This window comes from Chroicocephalus ridibundus, chromosome 2 (genome assembly GCF_963924245.1).
Source record: "Chroicocephalus ridibundus chromosome 2, bChrRid1.1, whole genome shotgun sequence".
Lineage (NCBI taxonomy): Eukaryota > Metazoa > Chordata > Aves > Charadriiformes > Laridae > Chroicocephalus > Chroicocephalus ridibundus.
Window position 1 is genome coordinate 137,763,102 of NC_086285.1, and position 18,971 is coordinate 137,782,072.

The 18,971-nt window shown below is 42.7% G+C and overlaps 1 protein-coding gene across 5 annotated transcripts in view; it reads right to left on the bottom strand.

Annotated features, from left to right (window-relative positions):
- The window catches only part of ZNF704 (zinc finger protein 704), a 116,325-nt gene that overhangs the window by 21,885 nt on the left and 75,469 nt on the right, over positions 1–18,971 (bottom strand). For all 5 annotated transcript variants that reach the window (XR_010070039.1, XR_010070038.1, XR_010070037.1 and 2 more), the window contains exons 4-7: positions 14,278–14,510; positions 10,545–10,645; positions 8,207–8,471; positions 2,894–2,998 (exon numbers count right to left, since the gene is read on the bottom strand). Coding sequence is in view for 1 of the 5 variants with exons in the window: in XM_063327103.1 (XP_063183173.1) it covers positions 2,894–2,998; positions 8,207–8,471; positions 10,545–10,645; positions 14,278–14,510 (704 nt within the window). In the remaining 4 variants the exon portion in view is untranslated. The remainder of the gene's footprint in view (positions 1–2,893; positions 2,999–8,206; positions 8,472–10,544; positions 10,646–14,277; positions 14,511–18,971) is intronic.

Genomic DNA, 18,971 nt, shown 5'->3' on the forward strand with positions numbered 1-18,971 from the left:
ACAAGACTTCGAGATAAATGCCTATGGTTAGATACCCCTGAGCCTAAGGCAGCTGCATACTGAACCCTGACGGATCCAGCTGTACATTACGGCTTGTTTCGAGGCGCTCAGGAACGGGCTGATAAGCACAGTCACATTCACAGAGACCTTTGGGTGCTGCTCTGCTAAAGGCTGCCCGAAAGCGAGGACTTAATGCAAGTCACGATGGCTGTCTGAGCACCCCAGTTGCCGGGACAGCAAGCAGGGAGTGCTCAGTGGCATCGGAATTCAATGTCCATGGGAATGAATGGGGAAATGCCTAAGGCAGGTGTCAAAAAAAACGACAAAAGAAGACTATTTTGAAATTTCGTCTTTCTCATGGACTTAACTGTTGACATACAGGTCTAGAGTGGAGACCGTTCAAAACCAGGATCCAACAGCCCTCTAATGGGTCAAGGACAGACTGGCCCCATTCCAACACCGCTAGTAATGTGAAGAAATGTGTAGACCTGGGCACTTTTGCAAATCGGTACCTAATCCTTTACTGCTCAGTGGTTTGTCCAGGCCAAAAAAGTATCCCAAAGCCATTTCAGAAAACTGCTTGAATAAATATTAAGGGTCAGATAAAAAATAATGGTTTGAACTTACTCTCTGAAGTTCCCTTGGGTGCTACAGACGTGTGTCTAATCTCAGGGACCACGTACGTATACAACTGCATGAGTTTATAGTGTGTCACATAGTCTGGGCTTAAATAAATCTCACAAGAGAAGGAGAACGTCCCCTATACTATAGGTTTCCAAAAGCAGTTACATTCAGTGTAAGGGTGGGAATTGAGAGAGCCCTGTTTTCATAAGGCAACATCTAATTTACTTTGAAACAGGAGAAATGAAACTTTCATTTAATATACGGTTATTTAACATCACTTCGTGTTTGCACCCTCACTTACTGCACATAGTTTTTCACTGCAGGCAAGCCCTTGTAATTCATAAATGATCTCACTGACGACAGAATAGTCTAATGTGTGCAAACCCAGAGGGCTTTTTTCCTTTTTTTTTTTTTTCCGCTAAACAGTCTTATCAATGTTGTTAGACAGAGATACAAAAGCAGTTCATATGGTTCCCTGAGCGGTTTATAATTCTGCCATCATCAGTGCTTCCCCACGTTTTTGTACTGGGATTATTTTTAAATTGTACTTAAATCATTGGCATCTCCATACAATCCTCAGAAAGTGATCTGGCATTTCTTAAATGCTGTTGAGAACTCTCAGCTCTACAGCCACAGATCAACGTTGTTGCTCGAACAAATAAACTCAATGCATACGTGTCTAATCCTGTCCTCTTAAGCGTCTGATTTACAATGTGGCTAATTGCATTTTTAGATTCCCAACACTCCTGGCACCAATTTCTGCTACTCCACAAAAGGAGCCAGTTTCGCAATTACTCTGCATCAACCCCATTGTTGGGAAATCAAATTCTCGAGGAACTTTATGGATATCATGCTCTGTCATGTTCAAATTGCTGCCAGCATGGTGTCTTTCACTGTTAGTTGTTCCTTGATGGAATTTAATAAATATTCATTGGCAGAGTGCAGCGTAATTGATTCAGCCACTTTCATTTTTTATCGGCCCTGCAGGATGCCACAGCCTCTGCAGAAAATCTCCAAGATTTGCCAAAGGTTGACAGTAAGAAGCTTGGGAGATTCACTTGATGAAGAGAAGGGAGAGAAATAGTATCTCTTATCGCCATGTCTAATATTCCCTGTCAGGAGAAAAAATGCTATGTGGTTCTTTGGGTGAGCAATGTGCCTTATATAACACACTTTAAAAATTCATAAATCCATAAAGTGCCATATTAAATGAAATATTATGATATCAAAAAGGTTTATGATTACAGAATATCCATTTATACTGAAAAATGCGTTTCAATAAAAATTAGGATACATTACATTAATATTTATTTCTATTTATTATACAGAAGATTTCCCACTACTCATAAACAGTGATTTACATTTACTTTTAGTATTCGGCATGCTAGGCACTAGAAGCCCAATCCCTTTGAACTCTTCATAAAGGTTTTTAACTCCCCCTACAGTATCCACACCTGTAGTGTGTCCCATTTAGGACCACTGGAAGTCTACGTTTAAGCAAACATCCCACCTCCGCAGTCCTGTTCATGGAATTCGGCCTTGTACACTAGCTGCTTGGAAGAAAGGGTCAGAGTTGACTTCAGATCTAATACGTGCATCTAAGACATCTTCATTAAAAATGACAAACTGCAATATGTATTAATATCAAAATGCAATATGGATCAAACATATTTTCTGTTTAAAAATTTTCTGATTTCACTAAGAAATCAGAATTTCAATACAGAATTTTCTGATATCAATAAGGACTTACAAATATGTAGCCTACTAGCATCAGACTTTGCATTTCGTCTTATTGTTGCTTTCAGTTGCCTTTGAAATATGCTCCATCTGCAGAGTTCGTTTAGGTAACAGCCCTAACTGCTTGAATCCAATTAGCCTGTTAGCCTAACCATCACCTCGCTCATTTTCCATCTAGTTTTGTAAGAAATCTCTTAGTGGCACAAAAAGGAACGCACGGTGCCAGGCTCTGCACCTACCAGAACGTTCTTTCGTAAGCATATAGTTTAAAAAATATATATTATAGATCCAATTCTCTGCTTGTAGACACTGATGCAAAAAAAAAGTAACCGTACTGAATTAAAGAGACTGGCAAAAGTGCTAAAATCAGCCATCCTGGCAAACGGAGGCACATATTTAATTGGTTTCTTTTCAGTACCTGTTATGTCAGATTTAATTCTATTGTGATACACTGTGAAACAAAACAAAAATTTCTAAAAACTTATTATTTTTTCTTTCTTTCTTTCTCTTTTTTTTAATGTTGTTCACTTACTGGAATGCCGGTGAAGGTAACTGGAGGCGACTGCCAAGAGATGCTAAAGCTACTGCCATTGGGAGTGAATTTTGCTGACCCTGGAATGTTCACCGGAGGAGTGGCCTGTGCAAAAAGAAAATATTATTCCAGTAAGAAGAACCATTCCTCTTCCAAAGCATTTCAAGGGATCTTTCACTCCATGAAACCGTACATCTAGGAGAGACTTTCCGAGGTGGAAAAAAAATGCATGGGAACAAGCATTTTACCCTTATGAGAGGGATAATCGTGGACAAACCAGTAAGGAAGGGACATATTTATATATCACTGTTCTTAAAACCTTGTTTAGAGACAGCCCATAGCTCTCACAAAAATCCACACAAAACCCTTAAAAGCTAGATCTGATTAAAAAACCCCCACAAAATCAAGCGTTATATACAAATAACTTTTAAAATAATGCCAGCTAGTAGCTAAAAATATTACAAACGATCACCTATTCCACAGTGACAAACAAGGCAGTATTTAAACTGGTGGCAGCTGGTTTGAACAACTGAAGACCAGTTGGCGAGTCTTGTTGGTCACTGAGGTTAATGATCAACAGTAACGGTTGTTAAGAATCATCCCAATTAAAACAGTCTTTCCTATTAAAAACAAGGACCTGAAAACCATCCTTGGGATTCAAAAAGCAGCTCTTAGAAGACTAAGCTAAAGCAAATATTCCAAGGAGCCCTGGGACCCTTGAACTCTTAGTTCTTCCCGTCCGGACTGTAACAGCCAGCGCTGCCCTGGGGTGCGACGCCCAATAATCTGAGCTCAGACCGTTGAGCACTTTTCACCTTGCGCCTTCCCTCCGGTTTTCTCACTGCGATCTGAGCCCTCAGAAATTCTCCCCTGCCTGTTTTTGAACCCCATTTAATTTACAGAGTCAGGAAATTCGTACCTTTGCAGTCACCCTGCCTAGCAGGAGAGCGAGCAGCCACCATGAACACAGGCTCCCTTTGACTCTGGAATTTCAAGCTTTCACCACAAAAAAAGGCTCCTTGGTTTAAACTCATAAAGACCTTGCTATTGAAAATGAGTTTTATTTCTGCCTTTCAGTTGCCTGCACCTGACAATAACGCAATACACTTATTAAGTAGTGTTCGTGTTTGAGGCTGCTGGAGTTGTCTCACCGCTTCGGGGAACAGAGCGCTTCCCTGAGCCACCAGGCAGAGAGCAGTGGTGACAAACTACAACCTGATAGTCCCCCATTAAAGATAATCTTCAGAGTTAACAAGTGCTGAAGCAATCCCCTGGAGTGTCTCCAAGGAGAAGAAACTGAGACCACCGGATGCCTCCATCTATGGCAGCGATGCTCTGCGGGCTGCCGAGCCTGCTGACAGCTCTGAGAGAATCCACACAGACATGAGGAGCAAACATCCACTGAGCTCTATAAAATATAAAAACCTCGCTGAAAGGTATCAAGAAAAATTTGGGAACTCCAGATGGTACCAGCAGTGCTTCATCACAACCCAGTTCCAACAGGCAGGACTGGATGACCACAGCACTCCTGCCAGAAAGAACCGGAGGCGGCTGGGTGGGCAGCAGGGTGGCACTGCCTCTGCTCAGCATCCCACCAGGGTATCAGCTCAAAGCTGGGCTCAGCACAGTGACTTCCTCAGGTATTCCAACAAGACCTGCAAGGAAGTCCTTGATGCTGAAAGAGCCTGCCCGTAGTTCCTCTGTAGCTAAACTTAACAGCTATGGGCACCAGTTTCACAATGAAACATAAAGGAGGATCATAAAATCATAGAATAGTTTAGGTTGGAAAAGACCTTTAAAATCACAAAGTCCAACCGTTAACCTAACACTGCCAACTCCACCACTAAACCACGTCCCTCAGCACCACATCTACCTGTCTTTTAAATACCTCCAGGGATGGCAACTCAACCACTTCCCTGGGCAGCCTATTCCAATGCTTCATAACCTTTTTCCTCAAATCCAATCTAAACCTCCCCTCGTGCAACTTGATGGCATCTCCTCTTGTCCTATTGCTTGTTACTTGGGAGAAGAGACCAACCCCCACCTCTCCACAACCTCCTTTCAGGTAGTTGTAGAGAGTGATAAGGTCTCCCCTCAGCCTCCTTTTCTCCAGGCTGAACAACCCCAGCTCCCTCAGCCGCTCCTCATAAGACTTGTGCTTATGCACGAAAAGTTTAAAATTGCTGTAATCTGCAGTTACCTAAAATGCTCGGTTCTTTTTTCTCAGTGCCTAAATATCTGCCTCAGACATGATCAGATTTAGGCAGTCAATCGCCTTCTTCAGTTGCTTCCCAGACGTGCATCTTTGCTTATCAAGCACAGTCACCTTTTTCAGGCTGACATCTTAGACAATCTCTTCCACAAGGTAAGCAACCACAGCATTACAACCAACTGAAGAGTTTCTACGACCTCACTTTGCTTACAGACCTTCACCTAATTTCCAATCAAAATACATTCGTGGATAATTTATCATTATTTATTTGTGCCAACGTTGCCCTTATATCCAAAACAGCACAGGCTTGTCCTCTTCTCCTCTCACTTTCTGCCCAGGCAGCAATCCCATCCTCTCCTCGCCCCTGCTTTGCCCGAGCTGTCGGTCCCTGGGCTGGAGAGGACCCCGTGTCCTCCCTCGTCACTCTGATCACCTCCTTTCTACCTCTTCTAATTGGAGCCCAGCATCCTTGAACTTGGTTGAGCAGAACTCTATTCAGGATCTCAGCTGAAGTTATCCGGGGGTCTTGTACACGGCATTAAAAATCCCTGTCTCTCCTAGGTATTTCTTACTCAAGAAAGCTGGCAACTTTTTTTTCCTCTTTACAGACCTGTTGTTGTTGGCTGTGCTTCTGACATCCCCTGAGTTCGTTATCAGCAATGTTTATTATAGTATTTTTTATAGTATTTCTAGTAACAAAATGATTTAATGAAAATGAGATCCGGCCCAAATAACAGCTTTTCATTCAACTCCACTAATAACATTCAATAGCCCTTTCAAAATAACTCACTGCTGTTCTCCCTGACACCCCAGCTCTCTCTCCTACACTAAATTTAAGCTCTAAGCCTAACAAACACTGCCTATATGTTTTAAGATGAAACGCTCTCCTCGAATCCAGAGGGATTTGTTCTTCTGTACTTTGCTGTTTACAAAGCTACCTTGCCCAAGGAAGATGTTAGACTGTTCTAGCATAATCTTTCTTCGGGGTTCCTCCATTGCAGTTCGTCTCATTTGCTGTACTTCCCACAATTTCTTCAATCATTCCTCTAAATCCTTCCTCATCCATAGGTCTAGGTCAGAGAAGAGAGTCAGGACTTGCCAGATCACTTCCCCTTTAATACTTTCTTACTACAGGTATTATATTTGCCATTTTCCAGTCATATGGGAAATGGCAATTAACAGATCTGTTTAGGATTTCTGTGACCCAGCCTTGGCTTCCGTATTTTTTTCCATCTTTTAACAGGAATCTTGGGATGGACATTATTTAGCCTCCCTTGTCTGAGTTCCCTGAGCTGTGAATTTTGCCTCTTCAGTCCCAATGAAGTAATTTTCACTTTCACGCTCTCATTCATATGAGAGATTGTCTTCATCACTAATTCCCGTTCAACACTTCATTTCAGTTTTGATACAGATAATATTTTTATCAGAAGTAATAAAAGTTTTGAAATTCTGTACATGGCTCATTCCAGCAAGGAAATGGCAAGAAGTGTGGTATTAAAGATGCTGTCACCATTCCCCACCATTCCCTCTTACACCACAGACTAGTCCCAAGAACGCTTAAATGCTACCAGTGAAAGCTGGGCTCAGTTCCCCCTCTTGCTGGTCAGAGTTGCATCGCCACTTTGCCTCCTGGAGGAGGGCCAGAGGGACCCTAGCGCAGGGTGCCACTGACCTGCGCTGCAGAAGCTGACTCCTTTGCAAGGAAAACCTGAATGTGAGCTGGAGCAGGGACCCCGTCTGCTGCTTCCGACAGGAATGCCTTCAACAGCATGGACTGCGTCACTCCTCGCTGATGAAACCAAGTATTGAAACCAGAGCAACGTGAAAAGGAGACAGGCCTCAGACACTTGTAGCCTCGTGTCGTGGAATACATCAATTCAAATCCAATTGAAGCGGCTTAAACATTTGAACTAGGATTTCCTTAGGCAAGTGCTGTACTCAACGGCTGCTTATAAAACAGGATCAAATCTCCAAATTGCAGGGAAGACTGTCACGACTGCAAATCCAGAATGAAGTGAGACCCTTCTCAGTAGCCTAGACTCTGTGAGAGGCAGGGCTTAAGCCAGACTGAGAAGAAGAGTCTTCTTCCTAGCTGGCTTCATCAAATCCCAGGCTGGTGTGCTACCCAATGCAGCTCCCACCTGAGATGCCCAGCTTCCACCCGTGTTTTCTGCCGCGCACGAGAGTCTGTGACAAGCTTGTGAATTCTGCGCGGTTCCCTCTGCCCTTTTAGCAGGTCTGCTCCAGATGCACAACAAAAAGGTTCCGTCTGCACCATGCCGTATACCAAAGTTATTGCATCTGATAAATTTAACAGAGTTCAGTTCTCCGGTGCACACACAGGTCATGGACCACACTACTTCAAAGCTTCTATTCTTCCTTTCTCATATGGCATCCAGACCAAAATACGTCAAATTTTAGTGCACTTTTACAATTAATGCTTTCTGTCTGAACTTAGTTGGAAGTTTTTGGAACAGCAGTTTTTGGATCTGATTGGATTTTTGCCATTTGCAAAGCATTACCTCTAAAAGTAGGAGGATACCATATATGTCTTGTCATTCTTCCTGCTCTACTTCATATATGCAAACTGACATCCCACACTGTACAAATAAAGGAAATTAATTGTTTCTGGCATCCCTTGGGTACTTGCCTACAGACACATCCAGTACAAGCAGAGACGAAATGAAGACTCTGGGAGGGATTCGGCTGACGGAATGAGAATGTTTACAATGCAGGAGACCCCATCTGAGCACGTCACTTTGGGCCCTCCTTATGGTCAGTGGAGAATGAACTGATGTAGGCAGCAGGATGCACAGAGCGACTCTTCTCAACCTGAAGTATGCACTTACGTGTGGCCGGATAAATAAATGTGTGGCACCCCAAAATCCACCGACTGTGGTGGGAGCACAAACAAACAGACAGATTAGCTCTGAAGCGGACATCTAAATCTAAATGAGACAAACCCCTTGGGCTGCCCTGAAAACTTTTCAACTCGTTGAAACTAGACTTGGCTTTTTAAAAGCCAAACACTGTGATCTGCCATTTCTTTAGACATTAATGACATGAGTGCAATCAGTGGAGTTCATTTTCACTAGCGTTACCTGGTAAGCATGGTCCGTGTGTACGAGGTAGAGGTTGGTAGGAGCTGAGCGGCTCAGAGGTGTCATCAATTTAGTCTCGGTTTTGGCACAGGAAGTTTCAGGACGGATTGCGTCTTGGGTGGGAAAGGAAGGAGGAGGAGACGCTAAAGATGGAGAGACCGGGGAAAGACTGCTTAAGCCATCAGCTACTGAGTCCGTGTTGAGCCTGATTTCTGTATAGTAAAAATCCTCCTCTCCGTCGCTGTAGTCAGACTCTCCTACACGTCTGTATCAAGACAAAGAACGGAGGACTGATTAAACAAAAGCTGGAACCCCAAGGTAAAATTTAAATTCCAGATGCATGAGCAAATATATTCATACTGTCAATAAATTAATATTCCCAGTTTCAACCCTACCTACTTGCAAATCTGCATTTGCAAGTATCAGCATTCTGGCTGCAGGGATGGGGGAGAGGAAAAGAAAATCATCTAGTCTGAAGGGAAAAGAAGCAGGAATTAAGACTTTTTTTCCTCTCTGTGTTATTCTGACTAATTCTTTGACCTTGGAGTAGACGTTTAACTTCTGTGCTTCAGCTTAAATATCAGCCTCTCATTCCTAGCTATTGAAGTTAACAAGAATCTCAACACACTTTGACTTTAGAAATGACAGAGCAGCCACGGACGGACGGGTAAAGATAACAAACACAGGCGAGATATACTTCACTAATGTTCCGGCAAACAAGATGTAATCTTATCATAGGTTACTTAATTAAACCAAATAATGTTATGGCCGGGGTTCACCGTAACTTCCCTTGGCGTAACCAAGGAAGCTGCTAGAAAACAGTCTCACCGCGCAACTCGCTCCGACACAGGCAGAGAAAGGACACAGACGGGCTGGCTTGCCAGTGCACGACTTTCTGGTCCTACCCTCCAGAAGCAGATTTACTGAAGGAGGAGATGTAAAAGGCTTAATTGCCCCTGCGTGCCCTGGCACTATCTGCTGCAGGTTTGAGCATGAGTGCTAGGAGCGAAGCAGCCCAGTCCAATAGGTAGTTCCCAGTACACGTTACCTTGAAGTCCGAAGCAAACCACTGTTTTAGCACATTCATAATCCACATGCTACACAGATGTAACTCACAGCTCACATATGTGTATTTTCTCCTCCATATGGGAAATCTGGAAGCCCTGAGGGTCCTCCTGCCTGCATGTCCATACCAGGGCTGAACGCTGGGCCCCTCTTTTCCCAGGCATGCACCTCGAGAACAGCCCCTAGCCAGTTCCGCGGTCTGCTTGCCCATGTACCGCTACCTGTGGTCCTCTTGCCACCTTACTCAATAAAACTCGCAGAGAGCACGGGTTCAGCAGATTTGCAAGGCTCTACCAGAAGTACCACCTCCTGGACCGCTGCCAGTCACTCACCAAAACCCCTCTCTCCGGTAACGTTACAAGCTCCAAATTCCAGGGAAGTTCTGCTGTTTACTTCTCCCTCTCCTGTGCCACGATAAGCATGTCCCCACAATACACAGGACAAAGAGTAACATTCATAACTGCATTTTGAGAGATTTGCTCTGTTTCTGATAGCCTCACTCTTCAGAGCCTAAAGCCCAACAGCAATTACCATGACCTTTGCAAGACTCCCCTGAGTTCCACACCACAGCTCTTTAATTTTTAAGCACTGGATAACACAGACTTACACAACAGGGATGTATTTCCCCATATCTAAGAGGTGAAGACCATGAGTCCCCACTGTAACTACGTATGAGACAGCGAGGTCACTCAGCGCAGGAGATTTCAGTTGCAAACTAAAGCTCTGAAACAAGCTTGTGTCGTACAAGATTCATTCACTTCTGCTTCTAGTCCAAGTAACATACACAAGAAATTGCAGCTCAGTTTCTTTCTCTTAGGTTTCTTAGGTGGGTTCTTTGGTGGTTTTCTTTTTTTGACCTGAATTTGACTCAGAACTAACAGAAGCACCTGATCTGATGTGAAACAAGGCTGGAAAGTATTTCTGCAGGACCCTGAAACCTGCTGTCTTTCGCACGGCGTCAGCCTGGATGCGACACGCAGATAGCACATGTGAAGTAAACGCCACTGAGCTGTGTGCCCATTAGGCATGTGCAGTGTGACCCAGAGCTGTTTCTGATCTTCTAGCAAAGTTCAATAAAGTTCAGGAAAGAAGGTGCCTTGCTGTTGGAATAAGTTCTCGTTCACCTTGAGGCACTACCCCGCAATTTCCTCAGAAACTGAGGGATCTGAGACAGAAAAGCCAAGGACAATCCAGTTCATCTCCCCAGCCAGGTGCGACTGCTCCCCCCTTCTATACCAAATCCTTCAGACTTCGGAAGAGCCTGCTCTCTTACCCAAGGTGAATGGTCCGTATGTGTTTCTGGATCCCTGCAGCTGTGCTCAGCACCTTCCCACAGTTTTTCCACAGGCATTTGAACATCACCTTCATGGAGTTCTGAAAATTATGAGTAAAGCAACATTAGTTGCAGGGAAGACAGAAAGAAAACCAAACCACCCAAACCAGACATACAACCACACTGTGAAGATTCAGAGCCTCTAACTTCACATTTTTAATGACGTAACAGTCTCTTGTCATCAGCGTCATCCTACTGAACTCAGTAGAATCCCAGCGAAAAGTAGCAGGAGCAGCTTGTGACAAAACTTGACCTCTCTCCGCTCTTTGGCAGGGCTTTTTCATTCGCAAGTTCCAGTTTCTGTCTCCCCACTCAAGGAGACAGACAATATAAAAACTTCCTATGCTTCTTTGGAGAACTTTCAAAGAACAACTGATGAGGACTTCTCACGTAATGCGAGGTATCTCTTAAATTAAGATCTTCCTAAAGCAAACTCTTATCAATATTTCCCCTCGTGAATTTTGCAACATGTAAAAAATATTGTGCCAGAAAAACGTAGCTTCTGCAATGACAATATTCACCCATGAGCTGGCAAAACCTCCTTCTATTTCATTCAGAAGCTGCTGTGACCCTTACTTGGCAAAGAGAATGAGAAGCCATCTGTCTGCATTCAACGTTTTTAAAAGAATATGTGTATAATCTCATTTTAATATTCTTGTTATATTCTTTAATATCATTTCATTGGCCTAAACGGAGTTGTTATTGATTGAGAGCACAGCCAACAAGGCTATAACGACACCAATCTTCAACATTTTGAAGACTCGGGAGAAAACTAGTCTTAAAGCACAGTATGCGGTAGCACATAACACAGATGCTGCAGAACTGTATAGATTTTTTTTAAAAGCTAATTTTACTCCAAAATTAAACCTACTTTATAATTTTAAATTAAAAAAATCTAAATAATTTGTACTTCTCAAAAATCATTTTCTCTATTATTACAAAACACGTTACTAAAGAAAACGTGAGGAAGAGCTTCAAAATACTGTATTATTATCCTATAATTTTAGTTACATGTAAGATTAAATTAATAAATTCATATAAAGATCAATTAAAAAAAAGAAAGGGAACAAGCACATCCTCAGAGTTGATTCGGTGCTTTCTTCAATTTGGACCCTTTGGAGCTGCATGCCAGTAGATGGTAAGTTTTAGCATTTGCTAGAAAGATAATGATTAGAATATAACAGGTTGCCCAGAGAGGTGGTGGAGGCCCCATCCCTGGAAACGTTCAAGGTCAGGTTGGACGGGGCTCTGAGCAACCTGATCTAGTTGAAGATGTCCCTGCTCATTGCAGGGGGGTTGGACTAGATGACCTTTAAAGGTCCCTTCCACCCCAACACATTCTATGATTCTATGATAATTTTAAAAAATCTCAGCTAATGGGCTTTTTAAGATACAAGTTGATTGTAGTAGCATGTTCTCATTGTTACCTGGCAGTTTAACAGTATAACATCTCCTGTTTGAAAGTATGGATGCTAAGGGCTTTAAGATTTGAGGTACCTGATCATACTGTTTGTGTGAAAACTTTCTACTTTGGAATAAACTGCACATAACTTCCCTCTATAATGTTTTGATCTGAGAATACAGCTACCATTCCAATAGATACAGAATTCTTTTTTGCTAAAATTAAATATAATCTATCTAGCAGTTCTGATAGAGACATTTTTTACTTTTATAATACACTACTAAATACTATAATCACTCAAAAACCCACAACCAACCACGGCGGCAAGATGAAGACCACGCTTATCATTTACATCTTAGGAATTCTGATATGACATCATGAACACCATATGCATCTTTATAAACGTAGAATGGTTTAACATCAATCTCCAGTTTGATGGTAAAACCAATCTCCTAGCTCCATTTGGCTTTACTGTCAGTGCTAGGAGTCTGCAAACACCCATGCATTTTAATGTAACTAAATGAAATCTTACTCAGTAGAAATACAGAATATAAAGCCTTCTTCCATTTCTGACTAGTCCCAAAATTGCCTAATTGGGCCTAATCTTTATTTAAGAAAACAATGGAACATAAATGGTTTCGTGAGGAATAACTACATTACTGGAAACTTTTAAGCAAACAACTTTCTTAATGGGAAGTGGTTGCTAACATGACATTTTTCAAACACAAAATGAAAGAAATGTTAATAAGTAAGTTTACCAATCGATCTTTTTCCAGGTTTATTCCTTCTGACTTTTGCAGTCCTGAAGAAGAAATAACCTGAACATTTTTACTTCAGCTTCTAAAGGCGTGAAGCTGCTCAGATAAAAGACCGTGTTGGGGCCAGAATAAAAAAACCTGCAGGAAACGCAGTTCATTTATAAAACAAAGTTTGGCAGGTGACCTTATTATTTATCTAAATCAAACATTTGCCCTACGGAGCAAAATCCCCTGGAACCATAACAGATAGCATAATAGGTCTGTGGTGGGTAGGTAAATAGAAATATACGAAGACAACTTATACGACAGTAAAGACGGCAGCTGCAAGCCCATCTGTCTCATCGCAGCTGAGCAAGAAGAGCGATGCCAATAAGCTGAACTTTAGCTGAGAAGTAAAAGGCAAAGCAGCACACTTCTGCATTCCTGCTCCTCCTGTCCCACCTGCCCCCCCAAACATCAGCTCTGTCTTTAACAGTCAGCTCTAACTTCTAATTTATTATAACAAACGTGTCTTCCAAAATATTTTTTTTTTCCTTTTCAGTAAGAAGCGTGAACTTTTTACACCCTTATCCCACGAACAAGGGCAGAACAGCGTGGGTCGGCAAATAAGCAACTTCTGGAGCAAAAGGATAAATCTGAACAGGTTTAAACAATCATTAAAACTTCTTCCTGCTTGTGATGAAGGAATTAACTGTCTCAGACTCAGCCAGAAACAAAGTCACTAAGGAGGATAAATTCTCTGGTTTTTCTCCTTACAAAAAGCCCTTTTTCATCTTGCTATGTAAAATCTGTCCTGTTGCCTTGGGAGGGAAGGAAACTTGGACTAGTGCCATCTCTTTGTTTTCTTTTTCTTTGAAAGGAGCTTGCTTGCTAGCATAACGGTGCTTTTTGGGGTTAGTTTTGGACTTTGGGTTTGGTTTTTTTCTGTGCTGTGTTTTATTTAGTCTGCTTTTGCACTCCTACTGAGGATAAATTTGGCCACTGCTAATACTGCAGCAAAAGCCATCAGGTTTGATCTCTCTCTCTGTCTCCTTTTTTCACTCCATCTGTTTGCACAGAGAAAGCTTCACAGTATTAAGGTATCTGACATGCTGTCAGACAAACAGCACTTTCAGGGAACAAGAAGTATTAAGGCCATATCCAGTTTTTGCGATGACATCTAAAGGCTGCCTGTTGCATCCTGCATACAAAGAATTTGCCAAAGTTGGATAGAAATCCCTTGAATGGCCAGAGGCAACACCTTCTGGAAATCACTCTAGTGTTTTCTGAGCAGGAGGCTCTGTAGAACCTCACCATCTGCCAGCAAATATGCAGTGCTGGTGGCAGCATGTGTGTGCAGTAGGTGACTAGGTAGAACAAGACATAGTGACTCGGCTAAGTACCTACGTTAATCGGATGTCGAGGAGGGATACACACACAGAGCTGTTTGGGTGACCTGTTCCTTTCTCAGAGCAAAATACGTCTACCAACATCCCATCTGCCCATGGGTATGGAAATTTAACGTGAGGCTGACCTTTCTCTTCCTAGGAATGGGTTCATCAAAGAGAAGGTTGCTTGTTTCAGCTTCATCAATACCATCGTCTGGCTGGGAAGGTGTCCGAAAAGCTTTGAAGCTGTCAGCTGACAGAGGTGGAGATGGGGTGGATGGGTTGGACTGGTCACTGGGAGCGTTCCAGCTCCAGTATCCACTGCTGCTGGTACTAGAAGGCACAAATCCTCCTTCTTTCCAAGATCCATTTAGGGATTCTGTCAAGAACAACGACAGCCATCATTACAACAATATCCTGTGCTAGGGCTAAGCAGCTCTTCTATCTCAGGCTTAGATGCCATGTTGGTAATTAACTGTACGTTCAACAAAGGAAAGCAAAAATGTTGGATGTAGAGAGGACAACCACATCTATCCCACTGCACACAAATGACATATTCCACATTTAATGTTTCAGGTATTTTTAAAAAACAAGTGCTTTTTAAAAAAGAAATGCTGGGTTTGGAAACATAACCTGTTCTGGAGCATAAACCGCAATAAGCAGTCAGATATCGCATGCATGATTAAGGGAAACATTTCAAATACACCCTTGACTTTCAATAGGAACACATGACTGTGGTGGGGCATCACAGCAAGCTCCAAGCCACTGCACGGCCACCTCCAACAGGAGATCCCCTGGGAAGAGGACATACGCCCTGAGCCCCAGGGCACTAACCAGATCTGCAAAAACATGATCATCATCCCAGTACTGAAACACCAAAGAAAACCATAATTACACTCTAACTGTCTTCTCATTATCTCCCCGTGTACACTCCCCTGCCTAATTTGAATCTCTAATTGAAGTGGTACGTATCCTTGGAAGGATATCCTTTTTTCTTCATACGTGTGTATTGTTAGGCATCTGGTTTTGGAAGTGGGATGCATAATGCTGGATCACCTCCACACCTACTCGCTGGAGAAACTCCCTCCTCACTGCAGTGGTTCCCCTGATATCAGGTGAGAAGCAGACGCTCAGACTAACAGGTTACTCTACAACATGGTGGGTGGGAGTAACAGCACTGCTCTGAAGTACAGCTTGAGCCATGCTTCACGTGCTGAGGTCCTCAGGCATTAGACATTGGCATGTCACTCTTCCCAGTCCCTAAAGGGCTTTTGGCAGGAGAGGAGTATGGAAGTGTTAAGGTTTGAGAAAACCCATAACAATTTATTGTCGATTAGACAATTATTCTATCACCCAATGACTCCTCCCCACCTGGGAAGGGAAACCAGGGAAAACACGGAAATACAAGGGTTAAAATATAAATAGATTTAATAGAATAATACTAAATAATTAACAATAATACTAAAGAACCAGTGTTGATCCCGATACTAATATAAGATATAGAAGGATTATACTCAGCCGATTCTATCAGCAGGAAGCTGTGCGCTCCCAGCGGTGGGCAGCAAGTGTTGGACACTGCGAGTGCAATGGCTTTGGGAGGAAGGGAAGGGATCAGGGGTCCGGCACTGGGGCAAGAAGTTCTCTGGACCACTGCCATCAAGGGAGAGAGAAACTACGCAGCAAACTTTCTAATTTATATTGAAAGTGTCATACATGGTATGAAATAATCTTGTTGGCCAGCTTGGGTCAAGTGCCCGACTCTCGCTCCTCCTCATCCCTGCACCTGGCAAGGCTTGAAAACACCGAGACCTTGAATCCCACATAGCCTAGCCGGTTATAAAGTAAATATTTTCACAAATTCCAACACTAACGTCTTCCAAAAGTGGAGTTCTCCCAAGCATTAGAAGAGAAGTTAGTCCCGTGTCGCTCAACCCAGGACAGTCAGCCACCAACTCATCAAAAGTATGGCCCACACATGTCCAGCAGTGCCACCAAAGGTGGCTCCACCTGAAGTTTTAGGTTCTCACAGGGCTTGGGGATGTGGGCAGGGACGGTTTAGGTGCTGTTTCTCCCTAATTCAGGCATTGGAGGCTTTTCCCAATGACAATGTAGGTGCCAGAGTATTGTGCAATACCCAACTTTGGAGTTGGCAAGCAAATAACATCTTATCTGCTCATGAAACATTATTTAAGTGCGAGACAGGAGTCTTTTCAAGCCAGCGCCTGCCTTTAAGAGTTCTGCAGAAGTCACTCCTTCATTCCTTCTCAATTTCTTACAGATAAATTTAACTAATGACATCAGCAAGAAAGTAATGTCTACCACCTGCTACTAAAAGCTTAACCCCAAACCAATGAATTATTTTTTTTTCTCCTAACTCAGTTGTTTTTGGACGAAATCCTTGATCGTTAACATCAGCTGCTCACAAAACAGAATGCAGCGCTCCAGCATGTAAGCACATGCATAAAAATAACCCCTTGCGAGGGCAGCAGCCAAGTCCCTGCACTTACTGATTAGGGCCACAGAGAATAAACGGGATCAACCCTCCCTCCCCCTGGCAAATTCCTCTTTGGAAAAGGACATATACATTTCCGGTAGCTAATAAGTTAACACATGAAAATGTCATGTTTTGGTTCGTGATTACAGCCTTCATGTGACTGTAATGGAGGCGGGTTTTGTTTCTTTTAAGTATTTATACTTGCGTCTCGTGCCAAAGCCAAGAAGTACATCTGGTATCAACTTGTGACCTCAGCGTAGCTTAAAATTTCCACTTCAGAACACCAAAGGAAACAACACCCTTTCAACTACTTTCTGACACATTTATGGTGGTACTTCGTATTCTCAGGGTTTACAGTTTCTCCTCACCTTGCTGAGAAAGAGATATAAATCAAGAATTTTTAAAAGTAGTATGGAAAAGACTGAACGAGGCTAACACCAGGGAAAAAACAAACACTGGTTCTCATTAATACTAACAAATCTGTCAATGAAAAGAAATTTAAAATATAAATAAATGCAACTTACTCTTATTTTGGGGCTCTTTTCACATTACTGGAGTTGCGTGAAAGAGAACCCGACCAAATATTACTCAGCTGCAGGGAAACAAGGGCCAAACTCTGGTCCAGGTTACATGGGGGGTCATCCCCAGTAATTCCAGACAGATCAGACTTTAATCACAGAACTGCAGAATGGCAGGGGTTGGATGGGACCTTCGGTGATCATCTAGTCCAACCCCCCTGCCAGAGCAGGGTCACCTAAAGCAGGCTGGACAGGAACGTGTCCAGGCGGGTTTTGAATGTCTCCAGAGAAGGAGACTCCACCACCTCTCTGGGCAGCCTGTTCCAGGGCTCCGCCACCCTCAAAGTAAAAAAGTTTTAATATTAATGCTAATGTTCGTTTTGTAGGGTTTTTTTTACTTCTAGGCAAAATTCCATTTGTTTAAACAAATGTTCCTTTAATTACACTGCTACTTACTGCCCTTTTTTGGAAAAGGATGTAGAAAGAATTAATCATTAGTACATTTGTAGCTCGTATTACTGAGATCAGAGCCTAGCCCTGCAACACCAATTGAGCTTTGAATTACCAAATCTTTACACTTTCATGGAAGTCTTTAGTAAGGCTTCACTCAGGAAAAACTAAGATATTCAGGGAGAAGGTGCCCAACAACAGCTTCAAAATCTTGTCTGTGACTACTGAAAATACGTGAACTACTTTTTCAGGCTTGTTTTCCCAGATTTCAGGAAACAAGCAGACAAGCTATGTGAAGAAATATCAAAGAGCACTCAGGCTGCATGAAGAAATATCAAAGGCAGTTAACAGCTACCATTTACCTATTAGCAATTCAAAAGGCCTTGTTTGGAAGATCTTTCCAACCGACAGCATGCACCACTGCTCCTGACAACTGTCATCTGCTCAAACTCTTTAAGGTGGCAGATACTGCCTTGCCCCACACGAGAGCAGCTCCCCATGAGCAGGGATGCAACGTGGGACACACACGTGCCTCAGCCACTCTGAATCCCTGCCTGGGACATCAGCACAGATCCACCTTCATCTGTGGTTTTGGCTGTGACCCGGAGCAGCTGGAGAGCAGGAATGTTTTCTGCCTTCCCTTGGCCTTCCCTGGGGGCTGGCAACCTCCAGCCCTGAGGTGGGACAGTCGCTGGGGATGTCACCACCAGAGGTTTCCCAGGGCTCCTCAGGGCAGTGATACTCCATAAATGCTTCTGGTTTCAACATTTGCCAAGTGTGTGGAAAGCACACATGTAGGAGCCATGGGTGCTCATGGCTAGACTTCCAGCGAAATGGGCAAAATTTAAGTTTTCTGGAAAGGAATGAAAAAAACCACACTGTTTGTTCAAAAGTCCTGAAAGCTGGGACATTTCTCATGGTACAGATTCCTTGGTACAACATCATTCAGCAGATTGCCCCTGCTTCCATGAAGAACTGCTAAGACTATTTACCCATTAATTTGCAATCAGTTAGTATTCCTCAAAGTACTCCAATTATTTACAGTAGAAGGGCATTTAGTGTCAATTTAACAGTTATGAGTAAGAAAAGCCACACACACAAACAATACTGAGACATCCTAACAAGGGTGTCCTAATTTAAATTATTCCTTAAAATATAACACTTTTAAGAATTTCTTGTAAACGCAGTCAAGCTTGCATAGATTAATTATATTTCATTAGCAATCTCATTATTACCATTAACTTTATAGATTTATTTTCATTTGTGTGTCTTCTGCTATACCATGAATGGAGTAGTCTTTTAAGGGATTATGGATTTGATGGTAGACCATCAGAGAGTTACAAAGGGCAGAGGAACTGAGGGTCTAATCCTGCAACGG